Consider the following 24948-nt stretch of genomic DNA (forward strand, 5'->3'; position numbering starts at 1 on the left):
GGTGCTGAGTGACCCCTGAGCACCTCCCAGAGTTGAACCCAGAAAAGAGAGAGACCCGCAAAGAGCCGGGACTAAGAGCAGCTCCATGGATCCTAGACAGCCCACAAAGCATCTCTTGATAGAGAGCAGCTGCAAAGCTTGAGGGGGAGTGGGTCCCCCAGGTAAGGTCTCGCCACTTCACACTGCAGGGTGGGCGAGGGAGAGTTCGGGGCTGGGAGGCTGCAGACTCAGGCAGGCCCCCCAGATACACTCCCCAAAGCAAACATTGCAGGTCTCTAAAGACCAGGAGTCCCCCGGGCCGGGGGTCACCTCGCAGCGCTCTGAAAATTCCTGCAGGTCCCCCCCAAGCGCAGCGCGCACCGTTACGCAAGAGGCCGCCGCCAATCAGTAGCCACTGCGCACCCTCGCGGGGGGTCCCCCCAACTATCTGGCGCCCTCCCTCACTGCCCCACCCCACCCAGCCCCAGAGGCCTTTCCCTTCCCTCTTCCACCTGCGCGGTGCTGTGCGGGACTCTGGGGGGTCCCCGCCGTACGTCTGCGCCCTGACCGGCTGGTGCGCCCCAGGCCCGGCTCTGGGCTTAGAGGCGCAGGGATCGGGGTCGCCCACCTGGCCGTCGCCATGGGCTGCTCCAGCAGCGCCTTCCACAAGGTCCGGGTCAGCAGCGGGATCCGCCGCGGTGAGAAGGGGACCCCCCAGCCCCAGCCCGCCCGGCCTGGCCATTGGGGAGGCTCTCCGGAATGGGGGGCTTGGGGTGCAGGTGGAGACCACAAGGCGCCCACTCACTCACTCACTCACTCACTCACTCACTCACTCACTCACTGGGCCCAGTTAGGGGCAGCTTTTCCTTAATGATGGGATACCCAGTGGGATACCCCCAGCCCCCCACGGCGACTGCCCTTGGGGGTCCAGGACCATCCTGTGATCCCTAATGTGGAGGCCCGGTGTGCGCCTAGGACCGCCAGGCTGGGCTGGCTGGCATTGAGTCCTGGAGTGGACTGAGGCTCCCCGGGTAGCGGGCAAGGCTGTTCGTGGGGCTATTGCAGGTAGAAACTCCCCAAAGTTAATCTGGGCGCGGGAGAAGGAGATGTCACTCAAATGGTAGATGCGGCCACACACTTTGCTGCTGCATGGTCCTGAGTTCCTTTCCGGGCATCACGTCTCACACACACACACACACACACACACACACACACACACACACACTGTACCCTGGCGCTGCTCCCCATCTCCTGAGTGTGACCTTGGTGCACCCCCAGAAGTGAATAATATATATTTAATTTAAATATATAATATATAAACTATATAGATTTATATATATAAATTTTCTGGGGAGGGGCTTTTGTTTTGGGGTCACATCTGGAGGTGCTCATGGATTACTCCTGCCTCTGTACTCAGTAATCACTCCTGACGGGCTCAGGGGGACCATATGGGATGCTGGGGATCAAACCCAGGTAGGGCAAGTGCAAGGCTTTGCACAGCCATTTCCGCTGTGCTATCACCCCAGCCCCTAAATTATGCCGTTTTTTTTCTTTTTTTTTTTTTTTTTGGTTTTTGGGTCACACCCAGCGGTGCTCAGGGGTTACTCCTGCTCAGAAATAGCTCCTGACAGGCTCGGGGGACCATATGGGACACCGGGATTCGAACCAACCACCTTTGGTCTTGGATCGGCTGCTTGCAAGGCAAACGCCGCTGTGCTATCTCTCCAGGCCCAAATTATGCAGTTTCTAAAAGGACATGTCATGTTGTAAAAGGGTGTAACAGCCCTGAGTTTCACTGTCCCCGATGACCTGGGCAGAGCCAGGCAGGTTTTGGGGTCCAGACCTCCTGGTCTAGCTATCAGAGATAGTAACAGTTGAAGAGTGCAGATAGGCACCGTCAAACAGATTCTGGGGCTGTGATTTTGAGTGAAACTCACATTGGCTGCCAGTTGCTAATCTTGGAAACTAAGAGAAGCTGCTTTGGAACTTCTGCTGTAGTATGACCAGAGAGAGGACTGGGTAGATGCTGGGTGTGAAGGAGGAAAGACATGCAATATAGCAATGACCCGATGGAAGTGAAAATGATAAAAGCTGGTTCATGATCTGGAGGAAATGGGGCTTAGGGACCAAACTTTCTTCTTCGTTTTCTAAGGGGGACAAAGGGGCCGGAGGGACAGCTGAAGGTTGTAGCGCACTTTCCTTTCATCTAGTTTACAGTTTTCTGCAGGGGTGAGTCTAAACTCTGGGTCACTGTCCCTCGTGTTATTCCAACCTCACAGACAATACAATACCTTCCTCTCTGCTTCTGCTGTAGGACTCTCCCATTCTGAAAGGTTCCCTCAATGCTCAGGCACTGTCCTAGACAGAGATGTTGGTGTCATTTTAGTTCTGCCTGAGCTTTTATTTCCTGCTCCAGTAGATAACAGAAAGCAAAACACGGGCCGGAGCTATAGCACAGCAGGTAGGGCATGCTTTGCATACGGTCAGCATGCATCCTTGGCATCCATATGGTCCCCTGAGCCTGCCAGGAGTAATTTCTGAGTGCAAAGCCAAGAGTAACCCCTGAGCACTGCTGGATGTGTCTCAAAACATCCCCCTCCCCAAAGAAAGCAGACCACAGTCTAGAAATGGGTGAAAGGGTTACAGCTGAGTATCAGCGTGATTCCAAGCCCTTCCCTGCTGACTTCGACGTAAAGAAATAAAGAATCCCGGGGCCGGGAAAGTGGCACTCGAGGTAAGGTGTCTGCCTTGCAAGCGCTAGTGTAGGACAGACCGCGGTTCGATCCCCTGGTGTCCCATATGGTCCCCCCAAGCCAGGGGCGATTTCTGAGTGCATAGCCAGGAGTAACCCCTGAGCGTCAAACGGGTGTGGCCCAAAAACCAAAAAAAAAAAAAAAAAAGAAATAAAGAATCCCGCCACTCCCCATGCTGAACAGCCTATCCAGCTGTCTCAAAAGATAGGAAATTTGACCCCCAAACAGGTTCTCAGGAAGCTTGTGCCAAGAGTGATATCTTGGGTGTTTCTGTTCGTTTTTGTTTGGGGGCCATACCTGGTAGCACTCAGGGCTTACCCCTCCTGGCTCTGTGCTCAGGTCACACTCCATATTGTGCTCCGGAGATCATAAATGATGCCAGAGATTATAACAGGATCGCCACATGCAGAAAAGTGCCTGTCCCCTATACAAACTCTCTGGCCCTAATACTTTTATTAGCTTTTTAAAAAAATATTATATTGTGTGGTTTTGTTTTTGTTTTGTTTTGGGGCCACACTCAGCAGTACTCAGGGGTTACTCCTGGCTCTGTGCTCAAAAATTGCTCTTGGCAGGCTCGGGGGACCAGATAGGTTGCTGGGAATTGAATCTGGGTCCATCCCAGGTCAGCCATGTGCAAGGCAAATGCTTCACCACTGTGCTATATCTCTGGCCCTATTGTGTGGTTTTATTGTTTTTTTTTAAGGGGGGGAGTCACACCTAGAGGTCCCCAGGCATTACTCCTGGCTCTGTACTCAAAAATTACTCCTGGCAGGTATGGGGGGATCATATGGGATGCCACAGATCAAACCCAGGTCAGCCACATGCAAAACAAATGTCCTACCTGGCCCTTGTCTTGTTGTTTTGTTTTGTTTTGAGCAGTCAGTTTGGGGCCATACCTAGCGGAGCTTGGGGGGGGGGTACTTCTCCTGACTTGGGTTCTGTGCTCTGGGGTCCATCCCAACTGTGCTTTGGGGACTATGTGGTGCTAGGACCTAAACCTAGGCCTCTTGCATACAAAACTCATGCTCAGCCATTCAATGCTTTCCCTGGTCCCTTTCCATAGATTTTCAGTGCCTGGCAAATGCCATCTCTGTCTGCTCTCCTTCCTGATTCAGAAAACAGTAGGGTGCTTCCCCCTCCGCTCTGTCTGGGAACCCAGAGGTGCCCAGAGCTCCATCCCTCTTCTCCTGCCCAGTCTTACTTGGACCCCATTCGACTTATTGAATCAGCCCCCCCCCCCTTTCCCCTCCCAGAGGGTGGGAGGCCTGTTCCTGGTCTTTGTCTATTGTAAACAAGGCGACACTGGATTCCTTTCTGCACACCTCACTGGTTGTGTCAGAGAGTGTATGTGCTTGTAACTAGGGAGCCCAGGACTGTCCTTTTGTGCCTCCTTCTCAACCACAAGCAGAGTGAAGACTTGACTGGTTTTCATGCAGCCTTGTCCAAACAGGGGCCTGCAGCAGGAGATGGAGGGAGACCTGCCCACTTGGCTCTAGGTACCTTAGTTGTGGATCTTGTCAATTCGCATCAGCGTCTTTTCTTTATTCATTAATTTCTCCCTCCTCTTCCTTTTGTGGGGTTTGCTGCACCCAGGGTTCGCCCCCACAGTAAATCAAGGTGCTTATGTATACTTGGAAATGATGTTCGGAGATTGCACACTCAGTACTAAAGGGCCAGGAGTCCCAGACTGCAGAACCACCAGGACTGTACATGTGGGCAGCATCAGGAATCGAACTTGAAATCTCTAGTGCTTTAGCCACTGAGCTATCTCCAAGTCCACTTTTAAAAAAATGTTTAGGGCCGGAGGGATAGCACAGCAATAGGGCATTTGCCTTGCACACAGCCAACCCAGGATGGACCTAAGTTCAATTTCTGGCATCCCATATGGTCCCCCAGCCTGCCAGGGGCGATTTCTGAGTGCAGAGCCAGCAGTAACCCCTGAGCACTACTTGATGTGACCCAAAAACCAAAAAAATAAAACCAAATAAGCAAACAAAAGAAGTAAATGTTTAGCTAGCCTGGAGAGAGTGCACAGTGGCAGGGTGCTTTTCTTGCATGTGATAGACCCTGGTTCGATCCTTGGTTCTCCCTATGGTCCCCTGAGCCTCACAAGGAATGATCCCTGTGCACACAGTCAGGAGTAAGCCCCTGAATACTGTGTGAACCCCAAACATTTGCTTTGTTTAGCATTATCCCATAGAGCAGGGGTCCTCAAACTTTTTAAACAGGGGGCCAGCTCACTGTCCTTCAGACTGTTGGAGGGCCAGATTATAGTCAAAACAAAAATTGTGAACAAATTTCTATACACACTGCATATATCTTATTTAGAAGTGAAGAAACAAAATGGGAATGAATACAATATATAGCCCACGGGCCATAGTTTGAAGACCCCTGCTAGAGCAATAAAATTGCAGCTGAGGGCTGACAGGGAACTTGCCAGTGATGGAACTGTGCCTCGGAATGAGACAAGTCCTTGGTCTTTTTACAGACTCTGTTTTTATTGTAGGACAGAGTCTGGTCTCGTGGCATTGCATGGAGGAGAAATGCCATCCTCTGGGCTGGTAGAGGGAGACCAGGCGGGCAGACAGGCACGGGTCTGTCCCAGAGGTCCCAGAGCACTCCTTAGGAAAGTGGGGAGAGTTGTGACTAGGATTTGGGAGGAAGAGTCAGAAAGGCAGCTCCCACGTGGGTGCTGGGCCAGCGTGTGGAGTAACCTGGTCTGTGGGAGAGGCTGGCTCTCCAGGGAGGACAGAGGGCCATTGTGTTCCCTTCCCTGTTAATGTGTCACCACATGGGAAAGTCTGTCAGTGTTTCCTGTGGCCCTTCTGAAGGGCTTTACCCAAACTGAGAACAAAAGCACTACTTTTGGCCACACTGGGCATACTGAGGGGCTCTCAGTGAGGGGGCTTCTGGGTAACTATGTTTTTTGTTTGTTTGTTTGTTTTGGGGGCCACACCCAGCGGTGCTCAAGGGTTGCTCCTGGCTCTGTGCTCCTGGCAGGTTTAAGGGACCATATGGGATTCTGGGGATTGAGCCCGGTTGGTCATGTACAAAGCAAATATCAATCCACTGTGTTATCACTTTAGCCCCAAGTATGGTTTTGGAAACGAAATGCTAGAATGCAAGCTTGTGAATGCAGGTTCGTGCAGAAAGGTCCAAAATTCTCTCTCCCTGGTCTGTCTGTCTTTCTGTCTTTTCCTTCTCTTCCCCTCTCTTGAGACATTTCTGGACACCCTCAGGAATTGGGTCAATCATTTGTTGTGTATTTGTGAGCTAGAGCTTTTCGCTATAAAGATGAAGATTTAAAGAAAAAGAAACTGCTTCATGTTTGGTTTGATTTACTTTTCCCCTTTTTTACAATATTGAGATTCCTTCCTGATTAGGACATTCATCCCTGTTGCAGTGGAAGAAGGGAATCCCTGATAAACCATGCTATTCTTCTAGAAGCTTCTAGGGTCAAAGCAGAAATGAGGACAAAATATCACAGGGGCAGGTGCAGTAGCACAGCAGGTTGGCTGCTTGTATGCAGACATCCAGGTTGAATCCTCAAAGTCCCATATAATCCCAGAGCACCTCCAGGGCTGATCCCTGAGCATAGGGCTAGGAGTAACTCCTAAGTATCACTGGGCATGACTGCAAAACAAACAGACAAAAGCTCAGAGCTTTGGGGCGGGAGCTATTTTTCCTTCACCCTTGTCTCCTCTCTTGGGCTGGAAATGCCATATAAGCTGGAACCCAGCCACATCAGGTGAATGGGGAAGCACGGGGTCCCTTATCATTCTCACAGAACTCATCAGGGTAACTTTTTGTTTGTTTGTTTTTGGATCACACTCTGTGGCACTTAGGGGTTACTCGTGGCTCTGCACTCAGAAATCACTTCTGACAGGCTTTGGGGACCATATGGGATGCCAGGAATGGTACTGGGTTCATCCTGGGTCAGCCATGTGCAAGGCAAATGCCCTACCACTATGCTATTGCTCTAGCCCAATGTCAGGGATAATTTTTTTTTTTTTTTTTTTTTGGTTTTTGGGCCACACCCGGTGATGCTCAGGGGTTACTCCTGGCTATGCGCTCAGAAGTCGCTCCTGGCTTGGGGGACCATATGGGACGCCGGGGGATCGAACCACGGTCCGTCCGAGGCTAGAGCAGGCAAGGCAGGCACCTTACCATTACGCCACCGCCCGGCCCCTGTCAGGGATAATTTGACTTTATTTTACCCAATTGTGCTCAGGGAACCAGGCAGTCCTGCGGATGGAACCCGGGTTTCCCATATACCAAGAGTGTGTTTGGACCTCTCTGTTTTTGTTTTGTGCTGAAGCCTTTGGGGACCACATGAGGTGCCAGATATAGAAACTGGTACTCTCGGGGCCTGGAGAGATAGCACAGTGGTGTTTGCCTTGCAAGCAACCAATCTAGGACCAAAGGTGGTTGGTTCGAATCCCGGTGTCCCATATGGTCCCCCGTGCCTGCCAGGAGCTGTTTCTGAGCAGACAGCCAGAAGTAACCCCTGAGCACCGCTGGGTGTGGCCCAAAAACCAAAAAAAAGAAACTGGTACTCTCATGCGCAAACACATAGTCCAGCTCTTTGAGCCACCCCTGGGGCTGTTTTGACCCCCCACATTTGATTTAGAATTCCCAGACTCTATGGCAGTTCTGCCTTCTGGGGGGCGGTGACATTAGCCCAGCAGTGCTGGTGTGAACTGTGGGTCTGTGGCTGGGACCAGGCAAAGAAGGGGGCACATTCTCTGCCTCCGCCTTCTCACCTAAGTCTGCAAGAAGGGCACAGGAGGCCTTGGAGACCCAACATCACAGCCATACTGCAGCACTTGGACAAAAGGCCCCTCACATCCTGGAGACTCCTTTTTTGGGGTGAGGTGGGTGATGGACACAACACACTAAGAGGTGCTCAGGGCTGATTCCTGGCTCTGAGCCTCCTGAAAGGACTTGCAGGACTGTAGACAGAGCCGGGGATCAAACCTGGACTGACCCCACACAAGGCAAGGAAAGAGTCAGGCCCCTGTGTGTTTCTCGTTGCCAAGGCAAGACTTTTCTTGCATTTCTGTGTTGAGGGTAGATGGACTGAGAGGCCAACACCGCAATGTGGATTCTAGGCTTGTTCACCCCGGCTCTAATCCCTGTGGCAGTGGGGCTGGTTTGTCAGCGCCTTTGTGCCCCTTCTCACAATATTGTGGTTGCTTAAGCTGCCAAGGTTCCGTTTGCTCAGCTGGGTCAACAAGTTTTGTTTCAAAACTACAGCACTAGACAAGAGAAGAGAAGGGGTACCCAAGGTCACTCGCAGAGTGATGGTGTGTGACGTGAACACAGGGCTCAGGAAATGGGCCTCTGGGAGCAATGGTGTGCAGGGTTTGGTGGCCGATGCTGTGGACTTGGTGTGGAATGTCTCCCAGCATGGGCCTGAGTGTCCAGGGTGTTCCAAGTTTGAGTGCAAGAGAAGCCACATGCCCCCCACTCCCTCCTCCAGGCAAGAGGTTGGGGACTCACAAGGCTACAGGAACCTGAAAGTGCAATGCCTAGGGACAGAAAAGACTGGACTCTCAGGAACTAGAACTCTCAAGCCAATGTCACCCTCGTGTTCAGCCCAGAGTTGGCCACTAGGAGGTATTTGATAAATTCTTGGTGAAAGAATGGAATTGAGTGGAACCTGTGTGTTTCTCAAAGCTTCCGTGGCCTTGAATGCCAGGTCAGAGCTGTCATCTGGAATCTTTACTGTTAGCCACAATCAATCCTGTTTTAAAATATGTGCTCAGAGGCTGGAGAGATAATTCAGCAGGGAGGGTGCTGGATTTGATTCCCAGCATCCTCCATGGTCCCCTGAACACTGCCAGGAGTGATTCCTTTTTTTTTTGGTTTTTGGGCCACACCTGGTGACGCTCAGATTACTCCTGGCTATGCGCTCAGAAGTCGCTCCTGGCTTGGGGGACCATATGGGACACCAGGGGATCGAACCGCGGTCCATCCAAGGCTAGCGCAGGCAAGGCAGGCACCTTACCTCTAGCGCCACCGCCCGGCCCCAGGAGTGATTCCTGAGTGTAGTGCCAGTCAGCCACCATCACCAGGCGTGGCCCCCAAACCAAACCAAAACCAAACAGATAGTGTGATAATGGGGCTGGAGAGATAGTACAGCAGGGAGGGCACCTGTCTTGCATGCAGCTGACTCAGGTTTGATCCCCAGCACTGCCTATGGTCCCCTGAGCACAGAGTCAGGAGTAAACTTTGACCCCCCCAAAAAAGTGGGGGCCTGGATTGCAAGCAGCCTGGCTGCCAGACTCAGAGAGAGCCAGGTAGTTCGTGAGCGGCACATGTGGGACCCTGGGGATTTGCATTCGTGACCACATACTTGCAAGGCAGATGCTCCATGTTCCTGCCCAGTTCGGCTGGGTCCCTGTGCCTCTAATTCTCTTGTCGTGTGGGAGTTGCTTTCAGATTTAGCCCTGGTGGGGGTCATCTGAAAAGCTTTCATAATTCACTCAAACTCATTCTCATGGAAGCATGGATGGAGGCTTGGATCGAGTGTCAGGCTTGGAGGGCTCTGGGTTTGGTGAACGCAAACCCCTTGGGAGGAACCGTCTCTTCTTTGTGAAGATGGAATGAACGGGCTGTTTGCCATGGTTAAGTGTGTTACAAAGAGAGCATTGGCAGCGGGTAGAGTTGGAAATAAAGCATAACCACAAAACTGGCCTATTATGGCCACAGTAACTCAACCACACGTAACTCGAGGAAAGACAAGTTTCTGGGCCCGGAGAGATAGCACAGTGGCGTTTGCCTTGCAAGCAGCCGATCCAAGACCAAAGGTGGTTGGTTCGAATCCCGGTGTCCCATATGGTCCCCCCTGCCTGCCAGGAGCTATTTCTGAGCAGACAGCCAGGAGGAACCCCTGAGCAACGCCGGGTGTGGCCCCAAAAAACCCAAAAACAAACAAACAAACAAACAAAAAAAGACAAGTTTCTGTGCAAAGAGGTAGCTCTTGGAGGCCAGAGCGATAGCACAACAGGGAGGGTGTTTGCCTGGCTTGTGGCTGGCCTTGAGTTGGATCCCCAGCATCCCAGAGGGTCTCTGAAGCCTGCCAGGAGTAATTTCTGAGCCCAGGACCAGGAATAATGCCTAAGTTCCATCAAATGTGCCTCAAAAAGAAAACAAAACTAAACAAGACATTTGTTGTTGAGGTTATTGATAGGCAGTGGCTGGATTGAAAGGGGGAAATGAGAGTGTCTCAAGGGAGAAGCAGCAGGGAGTGGGAAGAACTGAGTGTGGGCCAGAGTCATATCAGGGAGCAGGTAAGGAAGCAATCTGCATCGCATGCTGCCAACCTGGGTTTGATTCCTGATATCTCAAATGTGGTCCAATCCCCAAGCCCAAGCTCTGCCAGGATGCCAGGAGTGATTCCTGAGCCATGATCAACCTCGGAGAATCACTGGTTCCAAAATGCAAAAACTGAAAGGGGTGCTGAAAGGATTGAAAGTGATAAGCAGAGTACCCTTTTGGAACCCTACACCTATTCTTTGTGTAACCTTACCTACAAGAAAGACCCTACCATTTCTGGGAGGGGTCTTGGGAAGGTTATAAAAGGTTTTGCCTAAGGGACAAAGAGGAATTTGCCTGGATGGAAAGGGAGCCGGAGGAGAGATGGCTGAAGGAAGCTAAGACGCAGGGCAAGTTAAGAATGGCATGTGCTTAAATAGGTTTACGATTATAGGCCACACATGTTGGCCAGGGCAAATAAAGCTGATATTTCTTGGAACTTGTCTGTGGATGATTTACTCACCTCTATTCGAACCTGCTAACCCACTGACTGGAGGGGTTTGGAGCCACGTGGCCTGGGATGGCAAAGAAAGGCCCGTCCATCCATCCAGCTCCATCCTAAGGGCCTTATTTATTAATTAAAATAACACCCTTTCAGTAACAGTATTGCAGACCACAGTGTCTAAAGGGAAGAAAGGAAGAGAGAGGTTGAAAGAAAGATTGAGAGAAGAGGAGGAGGTGGAGGGGAGGGGAAAAAGAGGAAGGAGAAGAAGAAGAAGAAGAAGAAGAAGAAGAAGAAGAAGAAGAAGAAGAAGAAGAAGAAGAAGAAGAAGAAGAAGAAGAAGAAGAAGAGGAGGAGGAGGAGGAGGTAGAAGAGGAGGAGGAGGTAGAAGAAGAAGATAGGGAAGAAGGAGATAAAGAAGAGGAGGAGGAGAAGAAGAGGAAGAAGAAGGCCTGCCCCTGAGGCAGTGTCAGGGGAGGGCGGGAGGGAAATTGGGGACATTTGTGGCAGGAAATGTGCACTAATAAAGGGTGGTGGGCATTGTATGACTGAAAATCAACCATGAACAATGTTGTGCCCGAGTATCTCACAGGGATTCAATGAAAAATTGTAATTAATTACAAAGAAATCTGCCGCTGGGTGCCAATACCTGTTCCCAGTGCACAAACTAGACTTGCACGTCTTTCTCGGGGGCTGGGTTTGGTCCACCCACAGCTGTGCTCAGGAACTGTTCTCATCTCTGTGCTCAGGGCTCATTCCTGGCCACGTTCGGAGGGACCTTTTAGGATATTGGGGACCTGGTGGGCTGTGTGCCAGGCAAGTGCCCTAATCCAGACTCCCTCTCCAGCCCCTGATGTTTTTTTTATTTTATTATTTTATTTTCAAGTGAGTGAACTGGAAAGTAATTGCACATTTGTGTGTGTTTGTTTTTTTTCCCCAACCACAGAAGAAAATGAGTCAGGCACTGTCCAAACCAAGCCACATCTGGTGGGCAGAGAACCGAATTCTTATGACCTGGTGCAGAGGGCAAACCTTCCCCCACTGGAGAAGCTCAAGGTGTCAGCCACACCAGTGGCCAACGGGCTGGGATTCCACCCCAGTCAGCCCACGGGGTCAGGTGCCACGGACACATCACCCCCAGGACCCGCAGAGCGACCACTAGCGCGATCTGGTAGCAAAGGACAGACGGAAGTCAGTACGGCAAGAGAGGCCTGGACGGAGCTGCCCCCTTCGAAAGGAACCACTGAGGCTGAAGCTCTGGGCGCTGGAGCCCCAGGCCCGCTGTGGGGGGCCGCAGGGGAACCCGAGTCTCCTGCAGTGGAGGAAGGAAGGGAGGACACGCAGCTACCTGCAGAGATGTCCACCAGGCATGCCACTGAGGACAGGCCACCGGACACTGAGAGAGAACCCCCGGGCAGTGCAGCCAGGAGCACCGGGGAGCAGTCAGATCAGCACCAGAAGGAAGAGCAGGGTGCTGAGGAGACAGTGGGTCAGAAGGGTTCCCCAAGAGACATCCCAGATCTAAGCTCCCCAGGGCAGCTCCCCCCAGCATCCAGGAGTATTGAGCATCCAGCAGAAATTCTCCAAGTTGGAGCCCACGGGGGCAGCCACAGAGGTGAGTGAGGGGAAGGGTCCTGCCTGCAGGGGACTGCGGGTGGAGCAGGGGAACGGTCCTGCCAGGGTTGGGGGGGCCTAGAATGGGCCGGTCCAGGTGAGAGGAACTGGGTCCACCTCTCACACACATAGACCAACATTCACACACTCACACACACAATCATACACACATTCACAGACCCACATTCACACAGAGACCCATACTCACACAAAGTCACACACTGATTTACACAGAGACCCACTCATGCAAATAGTCACGCACTCACACAGTCACATACAGTCACACACACATGCCCACATACACACAAACACACTCATGTAAATTTACATTCACACAGTTCAGGGTGCCATGCACACGCACATCCATGTGAAAGGACTTGAGTCTGTCTCACACACATATATATATATTTAGGAAAATATGGGGTGCCAGGGATTGAACCCAGGTCAACAGCACTCAAGGCAAGCTCCCTGCCTGCTGTACTACCGCTTTAGCTCCAGACAGTCATTTTTCTCTTGGATGATGTCAGCTCTGAGGGACTTTGCTGTTTGGTTTGCAGTACAGGTCATTGGACCCAGGGCCTCCGCATGCAAGTCTGCCTCTGAGCACCCTCCCCAGTGATGGAAAACTTGCCCACTGCTGTTAAGAGAAAAGTGTCTTACTATTTCTGTTGCTTCCTTTCCCAGGTCAGACAGAAGAGGTTGAGTCAGAGATGGTTGAAGCTTTTGAGGAAGTGAGCAGAGGGGCTGAAGCAACAGAAGAGGAAACAGGGGAGGCTGTGGGCACCTCTGCGGCCACCTAGACCTCATGGTGAGCCTCTCAGCCACCGGCAGGCCTGGCACCTGGCACAGAAGGCAGAAGCATGTGGAGCTTACAGCGACAGGACGACCTTTCCGCTTCTCCGTCTTTGAAGGCAGGAATGTGCCGAACGATGTCTAGACTCTCTTCTACAGAACTGCTGAACTATGCCTATTTTCTTTGCCTCTTAGGATGGGTGTGACTTGGAATCTCAGAGATGTCATGTGGTGGGCAGCAAAAGGGGACCTTGGGTCTATTCAGTATCAAAAACGAGATCCCTATAGAGAGGAGGCCTAAGAAAGGGAAATGGGTGATAATACAGAGCTTAAACATCCGTCACAGCCATTGTTGCAATGGGTTAAAGATGAGGCCAATCCTGATTGGTCCTTCCAGAATCCTGGCTTCGAAGGTGGCAGGAAGTTTGGACGATGCCGGCTCCCCATCCCCCTTGTGGGTCTATGGAACAGAAGGCGCTCACATGGATCAGGGTTGGGCCTGAGAGAGAGAGAGACCACAGGGGTTAAGGCACTTGGCTGGCATGTGCCCAACCCTGAGTTGATCCCCAGCACTGTGTATGGTCCCCCAAATCCATCAGGCTTGATCCCTGAGCACAGAGCCAGGAGTAAACCTGAGCACCACCTAATATGGCCTAAAACCAAAACCGAAACAGAAAGAGTTTTCTGGACAATAGCACAGTGGGTAGGGCATTTTCCTTGCATCCTAGTGACTTGGGTTCTATCTCCAGCATCCCATATGGTCCCTTGAGTGCAGAGCCAGGAGTAACCCCTGAGCTCTACCAAAAACCAAACCAAACCAAACCAACAAATAATGAAGAAAAATGGAAAAGCAACAAGACCAGAAAGCGTTATGAATGGATCTTAGCTTGTGAAATGTGGGGAGCGAACCCTCTTCTAAAGAACAGAGAGGGGCGCTGATGTCTTTGGGGCCATTCCTGGCCATGCTTTGAGGCACCAGGTGGTGCTGAGGATCGAACCCTGGTTGGTTGTGCCCTGAATTGGTGCCTTAGCCCCTGTGATTCCAGCATTGTGAGCTCACCAAGTTTCTTCTTAGACCAGTGGTCGGCAACCTGCGGCTCGTGAGCCACATGTGGCTCCTTCCACTTTTAATTTGGCTCTTCTGTGTGTCGGGCAGCCGCTCCAGGAGTCAGGACTCTGCTCCTCGCCTCTGTCAGTGCACTCTCAAAATAAATTTCAGTCATGGTTTTGGCGAGATTTGGCTCAGTTGAGAAATAAAGGTTGCCGACCACTGTCTTAGACGATTAATGTTGGGCTGGACAGAGGGAGAACAAGGGAGGGAATCAGGATGTTCAAGGCATCTAAACTGTTTGGCCTGAGTCGCAATGGGAGCCACAGACTGTTTGGAAGTCACTGAGGAGTTTTGTTCCATAGTTTTGTCTGAATCAAATAATGAGACCAAGTTCACCTGCCAAGTGCCTTCTGCTATGTATGAAGTTTATGTAGAATTAGATCCTGAAAACATGTAAGTGTTTTTGTTCCTCTAGTTTGCGTCATGCCTGCGGGTTTTCTGGGTCTCTTCCTGGCTCAGGGCTCAGGGTCTCTCCCGATGGGGCTTGAGGGACCACATGGTGCTGGGGCTCAAACTTGGGGTTTCCATTTACACATCTCTTTGGTCCCAACATTTGATTTCTTCATCTTTGGTTTGTTAGTTCTTTTGTTTTGGGGCTGGATCATATGGTGTTCAGAGCTCTGCACTCAGGGATCACTCCTAGCAATGTTTGTGGGGACCATAAGGGGTGCCAGAGATTGAGCCACAGATGGCCACATACCAGGTAAGCACCACCTTACCCACTGTCCTATCTGTGCAGCCTTTTCTCTCTCTCCCTCCCTTTCTCTCTCTCTCTCTCTCTCTCTCTCTCTCTCTCTCTCTCTCTCTCTCTCTCATTTTTATAGATGTCTAGTTTTAAGATAACAAGCTCATATGAAATAACTGGAGTCTTTCACCAAAGCTTCTATATTAAAATGACTGAGGTAACTGGTAATAAATTTGAATATGATAAAATATAGGGAAAAGCTTGTCTTTATTCTCATTGTATCATGAGCTTATGGTTCTGCCTTGGTTTATGTTATAGTGGCAGGATCAAACCCAGGTCTCACATGCTCAAAACAAGTGCTCTACCACTAAGATGCAGTCCTGGCTCCTGATTCTGCCATGAATGAATTGGGGAGGGGGCCAGGGGAGATACACAGCATGGGGTAGGCCCCTAAGTGACTGCCTGGCCTGGATATCAATAAAAATTTTATTCAAACCCTAAAAACAGTTAAAATGATGCCTAATGTACCAATATTTCAAAGTTTAAATATTCCATATAAATTGATTTCTTATTTGGTTTTGTTTTTGGGTCACTCCCAGTGATAACTTAGATCTTCCTGGCTCTGAACTCAGGGTCCACTCCTGGTGATGCTCAAAGGAAGGACCATAAGGGGTGCTGGGGATCAAACCCAGTTGGTCACATGTAACACAAATGTCCTACCCACTGTACTATGACTCTGGAACCCATATAAATCAATTTTTTTTTTTGTTTTTGGCAATGCTCAGAGGTTACTCCTACCTCTGCACTCATTAATCACTTCTGGAAGGCTCTAGGGACTATGTGGAATGTTGGGGATTGAATCTAGGTTCGCTGTGTATAAGGCTACCCACTATACTTTTGCTCAGGCCCCATAAACTAATTTTTAACAAATTAATAAATGCCTGCAGTACAGTAAAAATAGTAAGCAAGGCATTGAATGGGCAGTTAATTTTTCTCTCTCGAACCTCTAGGCTTTATACAGAAAACAACAACAACAACAAAATACCACAAAAGCTTCTACATGCAAAGTTGCTTAGTTTCGAAGTAAGGGGTAATATTTACTTCACTCCCCACATGTTAAACATGTATATTTACCCATACACATTGTAAATGACATATAGCAATTTACATATTTCTTCCCTTGTGAAAAATCCATGGAGAATCACCCACTTGGCCTTCCCTGTGAGGAAGTTTTTTCCCTTGACTTCTGGTGCTAAGGACCCAGACTCTCAAAATGATCTGGTTTGTGCCCTGATTCAGTGGCTCAAGCTAGACAAAAACCTTGGCAGCTGTTCGGAACAGCAAGCACCAGAGCTGGTTTTCCTCATCCGGTGCTACTGACTGTCTGGACCCCCTCTCGAGTGAGACCATCTCAGCAATTTCTACATCTTATCTGGAGGGTAACGGCCCAGAAGGGGTTGACTGTGGCTGCTAGCAGCTTCCTGCGGTGTTAGCATCTGCATTCACCAACAGGGGTGCTCTTGGATCGCTTTAAATTAGGAACGGAGGGAGCAATAGCACAAGGGCAGGGCACTTGCCTTGCACGTGGCTGACCCCCAGACCGGACACAGGTTGGATCCCCCGCATCCCATGTGGTCCCCTCAGCCTACCAGGAGCGATTCTGAGCACAGAGTCAGGAGTAATCCCTGAGTACCGCCGGATGTGGCTCAAAAACAAAACAAAAAAATACGAACGGGGCCTGGAGAGATAGCATGGAGATAGGGTGTTTGCCTTACATGCAAAAGGACAGTGGTTCGAATTCTGGGCTCCCATATGGTCCCCTGAGCCTGCCAAGAGTGATTTCTGAGTGCAGAGCCAGGAGTAACCCTGAACACCGCTGTGTGTGACCCAAAAACCAAAAACCAAAACAAACAAAAGGAGCCTGGAATACATATATAGTCTCAAGTTCATATGTACATCCAGAGGGATTTAACTTCCAGTGGCAACACAACAAAAACAACAAAACTCTGGGCTGTCTGTGCCCAGCCTATTGAGGCATGCACGGGATAGGTGAGTGTTCAGTCAACCTGGGACATCACTGGTATTTCCATTTAGACCTTTTGTCCTGGCTGTGTGCTCAGAAATTACTCCTGGAAAGCTCAGGGTACCCTATGGGATGCTGGGAATTGAACTTGGTTTGGCTGCATGCCAGGCAAATGCCCCACCCACTGTGCATATGCGCTGGCCCCTTCATCTAGATTTTTCCCCTCAAGAACTCCTGGTCCAGTGAGCAGACAAGTGCGCCGGGGCTGGTGAGTGGGTGCAGCAGGCCAGGCACTTGACTTGCAGGCAGCCAAGCTCAGTTCCATCCTCAGCACTGCCTGTGATCCTCAGAGCATAATCAGAAATGAGCCCTGAGTGCAGAGCCCTGAGCAACACTCCCCCCTCCCACGTACACACATAAAACCAAACCAAACCTGAAGACAACACACAGCATCAACTTTCACAAATGCTTTACCCACACACTGCATGGAATTCAGAGATGCTCTTAGAGGGGCTGAGGAGATGGCAGAGGAGGTAAGATGCGGGCTGTGCTGGCAGAAGATGATGGTTTGCTCCATCACTAGGAATAAGCCCTGAGCATGGCTGATATGACCCCTAGGCCCAGCCTAGTCTGGCAAATGGCAAGCATGAGGCCCTCTCATCTGATCCCCCTAGTTGTCAGAGGAGGAAGCAGGAGGATCCAGAGGGCTCAAGGCAGGGGTTTGAGTTCTGTTTGCCGAGTTTGTGGTGAACAGAAGTTAGGGATCCTCCCTGTGTCACTGACCCTTGGAAACAGATGCACAGAGGAAGGTCTTTTGCTTGGTTTCAGCATCGACTGGTCGGCAAAAGCAGGGGACAATGTTTACTATATAGCAAACCAGCACCCATCCTGGGACTTCTGCACCCTAAGTGGGAAGTCTGCAGACGTCACACCAAGGCCTTCAACACGCTGAACAGGGAAGGAGGGTCATCAAGGCTAGGTCAGTCTGAACTATCTTTTCGTCCAATTAGTTTTTTTTTTTTAATTTATTTAAAGAAAATGCATCACATATTTAACATAATTGATCATAATACATTTGTTTTAGGAAGACCAAAAGCAACATGATTAAAAAAAAAAAGAAAATTGAAAGAAAAACTAAAAAGATGGAAGAGAAAGGAAAGAAGAAAAAGTTCAGTAGCAAGTATATTTTTGAAAATTATTGAATCACCAATGAACTCATAAAAGCACTAGTAGAAATTTTAGTAAGCTATTCTTTTTTTTTTTTAAAGGATAAGAGTTTAAAAAAATGGGGCCGGGAAGGTGGCGCTAGAGTTAAGGTGTCTGCCTTGCAAGCGCTAGCGTAGGATGGACCTGACCGCGGTTCGATCCCCCCGGTGTCCCATATGGTCCCTCCAAGCCAGGGGCGATTTCTGAGCCCATAGCCAGGAGTAACTCCTGAGTGTCAAACGGGTGTGACCCAAAAACCAAAAAAAAAAAAAAAAAAAAAAAAAAAAGAGTTTAAAAAAATACAGTAATAACAGCTTAAGAGTGGCAGTTGTTGGGCCCGGAGAGATAGCACAGCGGCATTTGCCTTGCAAGCAGCCGATCCAGGACCAAAGGTGGTTGGTTCGAATCCTGGTGTCCCATATGGTCCCCCGTGCCTGCCAGGAGCTATTTCTGAGCAGACAGCCAGGAGTAACCCCTGAGCACCGCTGGGTGTGGCTCAAAAAAAACAAAAAACAAACAAACAAACAAAAAAAGAGTGGCAGTTGTTGTTTGCATAGGCCCAGCAAAATATGGGGAAAATGGAAACAAAAAGCCTTATTGGCCTATTAGTTTGCACATCACTTGCTCAGAGGATCTCCCACCACTGGTGCAAGCTCTCAAGTTTCCAGAAAAGGTGTAACTAGGAAAGCTGTTTGGTGTTTTGGGGACACATCCAGTGATGCCCAGGGGTTATTCCTGGCTCTGCCCTCAGGAATCACTCCTGGCAGGCTGGGGACCATATGGGATGTGGGAGATTGAACCCGTGTTTGCCACATGCAAGGCAAGTTCTTTTAACCCAGTATACTATAGCTCTGGCCCTGGGAGAGTTCTTTTGTTTTAACTTTGTCCACTTTTTTTCCTTTTACAATATAGGTACTTTTGAGCAAGTGATAGGCCAGCGGGGAGGCGCTGAGCCAACCTGAGTTCAATCTCAGCACCTCGTATGGTCCCCAGGGCACCATCAGGACTGAACCCTGAGTGCAGAGTTAAAAGCCCTGAGCACCCTAACTGTCACCACAGATTTATGTTGGGCTGGAGAGATCACTAATAGGTTGAAACATGGGCTTTATCTGCTTGCTGGATGCCAGGGTTTGATCTTTGGCACCACATGGCCACCCCAAAGCACCACCAGGTCTGGCCCCAAAATTAAAAAACGCCCCATATCACTACAACAAAAATCATTCATGCTATCATTAATTCATAGAGAGTACTAGCCTTTAATCTTCAAATCATCTATGGAACTCTCCAAACATTTAGTGGGGGAGGGCAGAGATTGGAGGGAGGGGGTTGTAAGGCATTTGCATCGCCTACATCGGTCCTGATTTGATTTCCAGCACCTGTAAGAGGCCCCATGCATGGCCAGGGGTCACTCTCTGAGCTCTTCTGGGTGTGATCCAAACCCTACCCCTTCCCCACCTCAAACTCTTGTTTGGTTCCTGGGAGACAGTTCAAACTGATTAGAGCATAGGCTTTGCATCTGGAATGTCTGGAATCCATTCTGGAAACCATGTGGTTCCTGAGCCACCCGGAGCAGCCCACCCAATGTGGACCCACATTTTGGTTTTGTTTTTGGACCATACCCAGTGGTAATCAGGGGTTATTTCTGTCTTTGCACTCAGGAATCACTTCTGGCAGAATCAGGGGACCCTATGAGATGTTGGGGTTCAAACTGGGTCAGCTGAGTCCAAGGAAATGACCTCCCTGCTGTGCTATGGCTCCGCCCCCCCCCAAAGCCCCACTCTCCCCTTCCCAGTTTTTGGGTCACACCCAGCGGCACTGAGGGGTTACTCTTGGCTCTGTACTCAGAATCACTTTGCAATTAAAATAATCATTTCTGGTCCAGGACATGGTCCAGGGACATTTCTGGCATGTGGGAGCCACAGGTTTTGGTCCCTAAGTGGGCCACAGTTGGGCACAAGCAGAATCAGACAGCATAGCTGTGAGTGGTGCCAGCCCCTCCCCGCCATCCTCACAGTTCTGGTTAGAGATGCCCCCAAATCACTGTTAATTTCATACTTTATAATAAATACATATAATAAATATAAAAAATACTTTGAGAACCTAAATTTAATTTTTTTCCTTTTGGTTTTGTGGGCCAGGCCCTGCAATGCGTGGGGGCTACTTCTGTTCTGTGCTCAGGGATCACTCCTAGCAGTGCTCAGGGGACCATATGGTGCTGGGATTGAACTCGGGCCTCAGGTATGCAAAGTCTGCACTCAGCCCTTAGAGCTCTCCGTCTAATCGGGAAGTGTCAACTTTCAAAGATGAACTAAAATTATTATACATAGGGGCCGCAGCGATGGCACAAGTGGTAGGGCGTTTGCCTTGCACACACTAACCTAGGATGGACTGCGGCTCGATCCCCCGGAGTCCCATATGGTTCCCTAAGCCAGGGGCGGTTTCTGAGCTCATAGCCAGGAGAAACCCCTGAGCGTCACCTGGTGTGGCCCAAAAACCAAAACCAAAAAATAAAATTATTATACATATAATTCAGCCTTGGGGTGATAGTGCAGTGGATAAAGCACTTGGCTGGTGTGTAGTTGACCCCACTTTGATTCCTTACACCCTATAACTAGTCTCCCAAGTATCACCAGGAGTCATCCCTGAGCCTAGAGCCAAAAATTAATCCCTGAGGGGCTGAAGAGATAGTACAGTGAGGAGGGTGCTTGCCTTACATGTAGTTGATCCAGGTTTGATCCCAGTCTCCTAAAGGGTCCCTTCAGCACTGTCAGGTATAATTCCTGAGTGCAGAACCAGGAGTAATCTCTGAGCATTTCTGGTGTGACCCAAAACCAAAACAAAACAAAAAAAGAAGTCTTGTTCAATGCTAGAGAGCAATAGTCCTAAATAAATAGTCCTGAATATTCAGTTCTCAGCTGATGACAATTTGTGAGGCATAATTTTTGCTGCAATAGGGAAAAACCTGAAATTCATTGTTACTTGGAATTCTTTTTTTCCCCCTGTTTTTGAGCCATACCTGGCAATGCAGAGGGGTTACTTCTAGTTCTGTACTCAGGGATTACTCCTAGCAAGACATTGAGGACCAGATAGGAAGCCGGGGATTGAACATGAGTCAGCAGGCTGCAAGGCAAATGCTCTAACGACTATGCTATCGCTCTGGCCCTTGAGAATATTTCTTTTTTTTGGGGGGAGGGGGCGTTATTTCTTTTCTTTTCTCTCTCTTTTTAGATTTTGAGCTATACCTGGTGGCACTCAGAGGTTACTCCTGGCTCTATGCTAAGAAATCACTCTGGCAGGCTTGGGGGACCCTATGGGATGCTGGGGATCAAACCCAGGTAGGTCGTGTGCAAGGCAAATGCCCTACCTATTGTGCTATTACTCCGGCCCCAGGGAATATTTCTTAATGCTTCCCAATTACTGAATAAGTGATAGAGTGGGGAAATACTGTACATTTTTCAGAGGACAAGATAAGGAGCTCTGAGGACTTGGCACAAATTTGGTGTTCTGTCAATATTTGATGATGTGTTATTCTTACACAATCATGACAGTTTCCTCAGAGTGGAATAAAACTAGGTGCAAAGGAAAACACTACCAAAAAAATTATTTCTTCTGTTTTTTGGGCCACATTTGGTGACACTCAGGGGTTACTCCTGGCTGTGCGTTCAGAAATTGCTCCTGGCTTAGGGGACCCTACAGAACGTCAGGGGATCTAACGTGGTCCGTCCTAAGTTAGTGTGTGCAAGGCATTTGCCCTACTGCTTGCACCCCCGCTCTGGCCCCCACAACCAAAATTTTTATAAAATTATTTTATACTGCAAGTTTACTATTCATAAGCTGGATTGAACTATTTATTTTTAGAAAGTGTCGGGGCCGGGAAGGTGGCACTAGAGGTAAGGTGTCTGCCTTGCAAGCTAGCGTAGGATGGACCAAGGCTCGATCCCCCCCGCATCCCATATGGTTCCCCCCAAGCCAGGAGCGATTTCTGAGCGCATAGCCAGGAGTAACCCCTGAGCATCAAACGGGTGTGGCCCAAAAACCAAAAAAAAAAAAAAGTGTTTCAAAGACTTTGCTTTGTATATTTTCTGGAATCTTTTTTTTTGGGGGGGGGCACGCCCTGTGATGCTGGGCTCAGAAATCGCTCCTGGCTCAGGGGACCATATGGCACTCCGGGAGATCGAACCAAGGTTTGTCCTAGATCAGTTGCGTGCAAGACAATGCCCTACCGATGTGCTATCGCTCCGGCCCCATTTCTGAAATATTTTCTATAGAAAAATAAAATATTTTTTACATCCTGGGCCGCAACTGCTGGTACTCAGGACTTATTCCTGGCTTTTCTATCAGGGATCACTCCTGATGGGACTTGGGGACATACGTAGTGTTGGAATCGAACCCAGGTCAGCATATTCAGTCAACTGTCTAGATCCTGTATTATTTCACCAGTGCAGAAAATATCAAAATATTTTTTCAGTTCCTGGGCCACACCCAGTGGTGTTCAGGGGTTACTCCTGGCTCTACACGTAGGAATTGTTCCCTGCAGGCTTAAGGGATGTCAGGACCAAATCCTAACTGGCAGTACTGAATTCTAAGGGGTGAGCTAGGTTTTACTAGAGTCTAGAATTGAGTAAATTCCCCAGTGCATCTCACAGAGAATAAAACAATCCCTGGAATACTGGGGATCTGTCTTTCCAGTGACCCCAAATTTGTGTCCACCTCCCCTTCTCTCTCCATCCGACACTGCAATTTCTTTACATTTTGACAACCGGTAAACAAAATCTCCCACCTCCAACTGTTGCAAGCATCAGGAGGGGACATGCTCTCATCCCTGTTTGCCCCAGAACTTTCTCCTCACTCCAAACAGAAACTCTGACCCCTTGTTAAGCAACGGCCTCCCTACTACTCACCACGCCCCCACCACCCCAACCTCTAACTTGCTGGCTGTCACTTTGCTGTTGCCTAATGTGATTGTTTTACGATTTGTTCCCTAGAACCGTTCTATTCCCTGAATGCAATATTTGAAGGTTGTTCAGTGCTATAGTCACAGCCCTTTATCTGATAGGTACTGTCCAAATATTTTTTCTCTTTCATAGGGTGTTGTTTTTGTTAGCCTTTATTTTGGTTGCTGTTTTGTTTTGGGGTCACACCTGGCGGTGCTCGGGGGATCATATGGGATGCTGGGAATGCAAGGCAAATGTCCTACCCTCTGTGCTATACCCTGGCCCCCAAAACCTGAGTTTCTTATCACTATGCAAAACCTTTTACTTTGATGTGGTGTTATCCCACTTATATATTTTTTTGTTTTAACATTGGAGTTGAATCCTGGACGACTGAGGTCTATACCCTGAAGTTTTGCCTGTTGTCAATATATTTTATGGATTCTGTTCTAATATCAAAATCTATAATCCATTTTGAAATAACACGTGGGTAAGGAGTGAGATACAAATCTAGTTGTTTTTTTTTTTTCCCTGTATGTGGCAGGTCTTTTAAAGAATGGAGTTTTTTTTTTTTGTTTTTTGTTTTTTGGGGGGCCACACCCAGTGGTGCTCAGGGGTTACTCCTGGCTATCTGCTCAGAAATAGCTCCTGGCAGGCACGGGGGACCATATGGGACACCGGGATTCGAACCAACCACCTTAGGTCCTGGATCGACTGCTTGCAAGGCAAACACAGCTGTGCTATCTCTCCGGGCCCAAGAATGGAGTTTTTGGGCCCAGTGATAGTACAGCCGATAGGGTGCTTGGCTTGTATGTGGCAGACCTAGGTTCTATCCCTAGCATTCCATATAATTCCCTGAGATCGGTCAGGAGTGATTCCTGAGTGCAGAGCCAGCCCCTCAGCATTATTGGGTGTTGCCCCCAAAGAAAACAAGAAAATAAATCTTTCGCGGACTTTTTCCAAGATTATGAACCTACTAAGTGGGTATGATTTGAACTCAGAATCTCTCCAGAGACCATGACCTTTACTGTGACACAGGCAAAAACTCTGAAATAATGCCACATGCCTAGTCTTAGTTTATTCGCTTAGTACTATGCTCTCTTCCCTGGCCTATTAGAAAGGTCCTCAAAGTTTTTGTGTAAATAATCTAAATGGCCGATAATTTCTCTTGAGTATATCATTCCAGATGATTTAGGATGACTTGAATACTGGCTAGTGAGAGGATTTTTTTGGTTTTTGGGTCTCACCGCAGCACTCAGGGGTTACTCCTGGCTCTACGCTCAGAAATTGCTCCTGGCAAGGCTCAGGGGACCATCTGGGATGCTGGGATTCGAATCACCAACCTTCTGCATGCAAGGCCAACATCCTACCTCCATGCTATCTCTCTGGCCCTAGTGAGAGCTTTTTTTTTTTTTTTTGGTTTTTGGGCTACACCCGTTTGATGCTCAGGGGTTACTCCTGGCTATGCGCTCAGAAATTGCCTCTGGCTTGGGGGGACCATATGGGACGCCAGGAGATCGAACTTCGGTCCGTCCTACGTCCTACGATAGCGCTTGCAAGGCAGACACCTTACCTCTAGCGCCACCTTCCCGGCCCCTAGTGAGAGCTTTTTGAGTCTGCAGTATGTTAGATTCTTTAAGTACTTATCATAATATTTTATAATCCTTTTTTTTTTTTTTTGAGGGGAAATCACTCCTGGCTTGGGGGACTCTATGGGACACTGGGGGATCGAACCAATCCTGTCTTAGGTTAGGGCATGCAAGGGAGAAACCCTACCGCTTGTGCCACCACTCTGGCTCCACTTTTATAATCCTTAAGACACCCCTTAAGCCACCAGAGAGATTGTATAGGGGGTAGGGCATTTGCTTTGCATATGGCCGATCTGGGTTCGATCCCTGGCATTCCATGTGGTCCCCCAAGCACTGCCAGGAATGACAGCTGAGTGCAGAGCCAGAAGTAACCTCTGAGTACCACAGGATGACCCCTCTTCCCCCTCCCCCTCCAAAAAAGACATCCCTTAAAACAGAGACATTTTCTCTCGGGAAGCTGAGACTTAAAAAAGCATTTAGAACTTCATCTCCATGGTTCCATT

At 49.2% G+C, this 24948-nt stretch overlaps 2 protein-coding genes across 2 annotated transcripts in view; one reads left to right on the forward strand and one right to left on the reverse strand.

Annotated features, from left to right (window-relative positions):
• Positions 1-24948, reverse strand: part of TP53INP1 (tumor protein p53 inducible nuclear protein 1) — a 914054-nt gene that overhangs the window by 635612 nt on the left and 253494 nt on the right. The gene's annotated exons all lie outside the window — the stretch shown is intronic.
• Positions 493-13169, forward strand: ERICH5 (glutamate rich 5). The gene is made up of 3 exons (XM_049772961.1): positions 493-677; positions 11441-12109; positions 12793-13169. The coding sequence occupies exons 1-3, from the start codon at positions 620-622 to the stop codon at positions 12906-12908; spliced, it is 843 nt and encodes a 280-aa protein (XP_049628918.1). The 5' UTR covers positions 493-619; the 3' UTR covers positions 12909-13169.

The sequence above is a fragment of the Suncus etruscus genome, chromosome 5, assembly GCF_024139225.1.
Source record: "Suncus etruscus isolate mSunEtr1 chromosome 5, mSunEtr1.pri.cur, whole genome shotgun sequence".
Classification (NCBI taxonomy): Eukaryota; Metazoa; Chordata; class Mammalia; order Eulipotyphla; family Soricidae; genus Suncus; species Suncus etruscus.

Bases quoted from the DNA above. Each gene is read 5' to 3' on its own strand.
- ERICH5 (XM_049772961.1), top strand. From the start codon at position 620: ATGGGCTGCTCCAGCAGCGCCTTCCACAAGGTCCGGGTCAGCAGCGGG. The intron at 678-11,440 runs GTGAGAAGGGGA...CCCCAACCACAG, and splicing joins CAGCAGCGGGATCCGCCGCG to AAGAAAATGAGTCAGGCACT. The intron at 12,110-12,792 runs GTGAGTGAGGGG...TTCCTTTCCCAG, and splicing joins CCACGGGGGCAGCCACAGAG to GTCAGACAGAAGAGGTTGAG.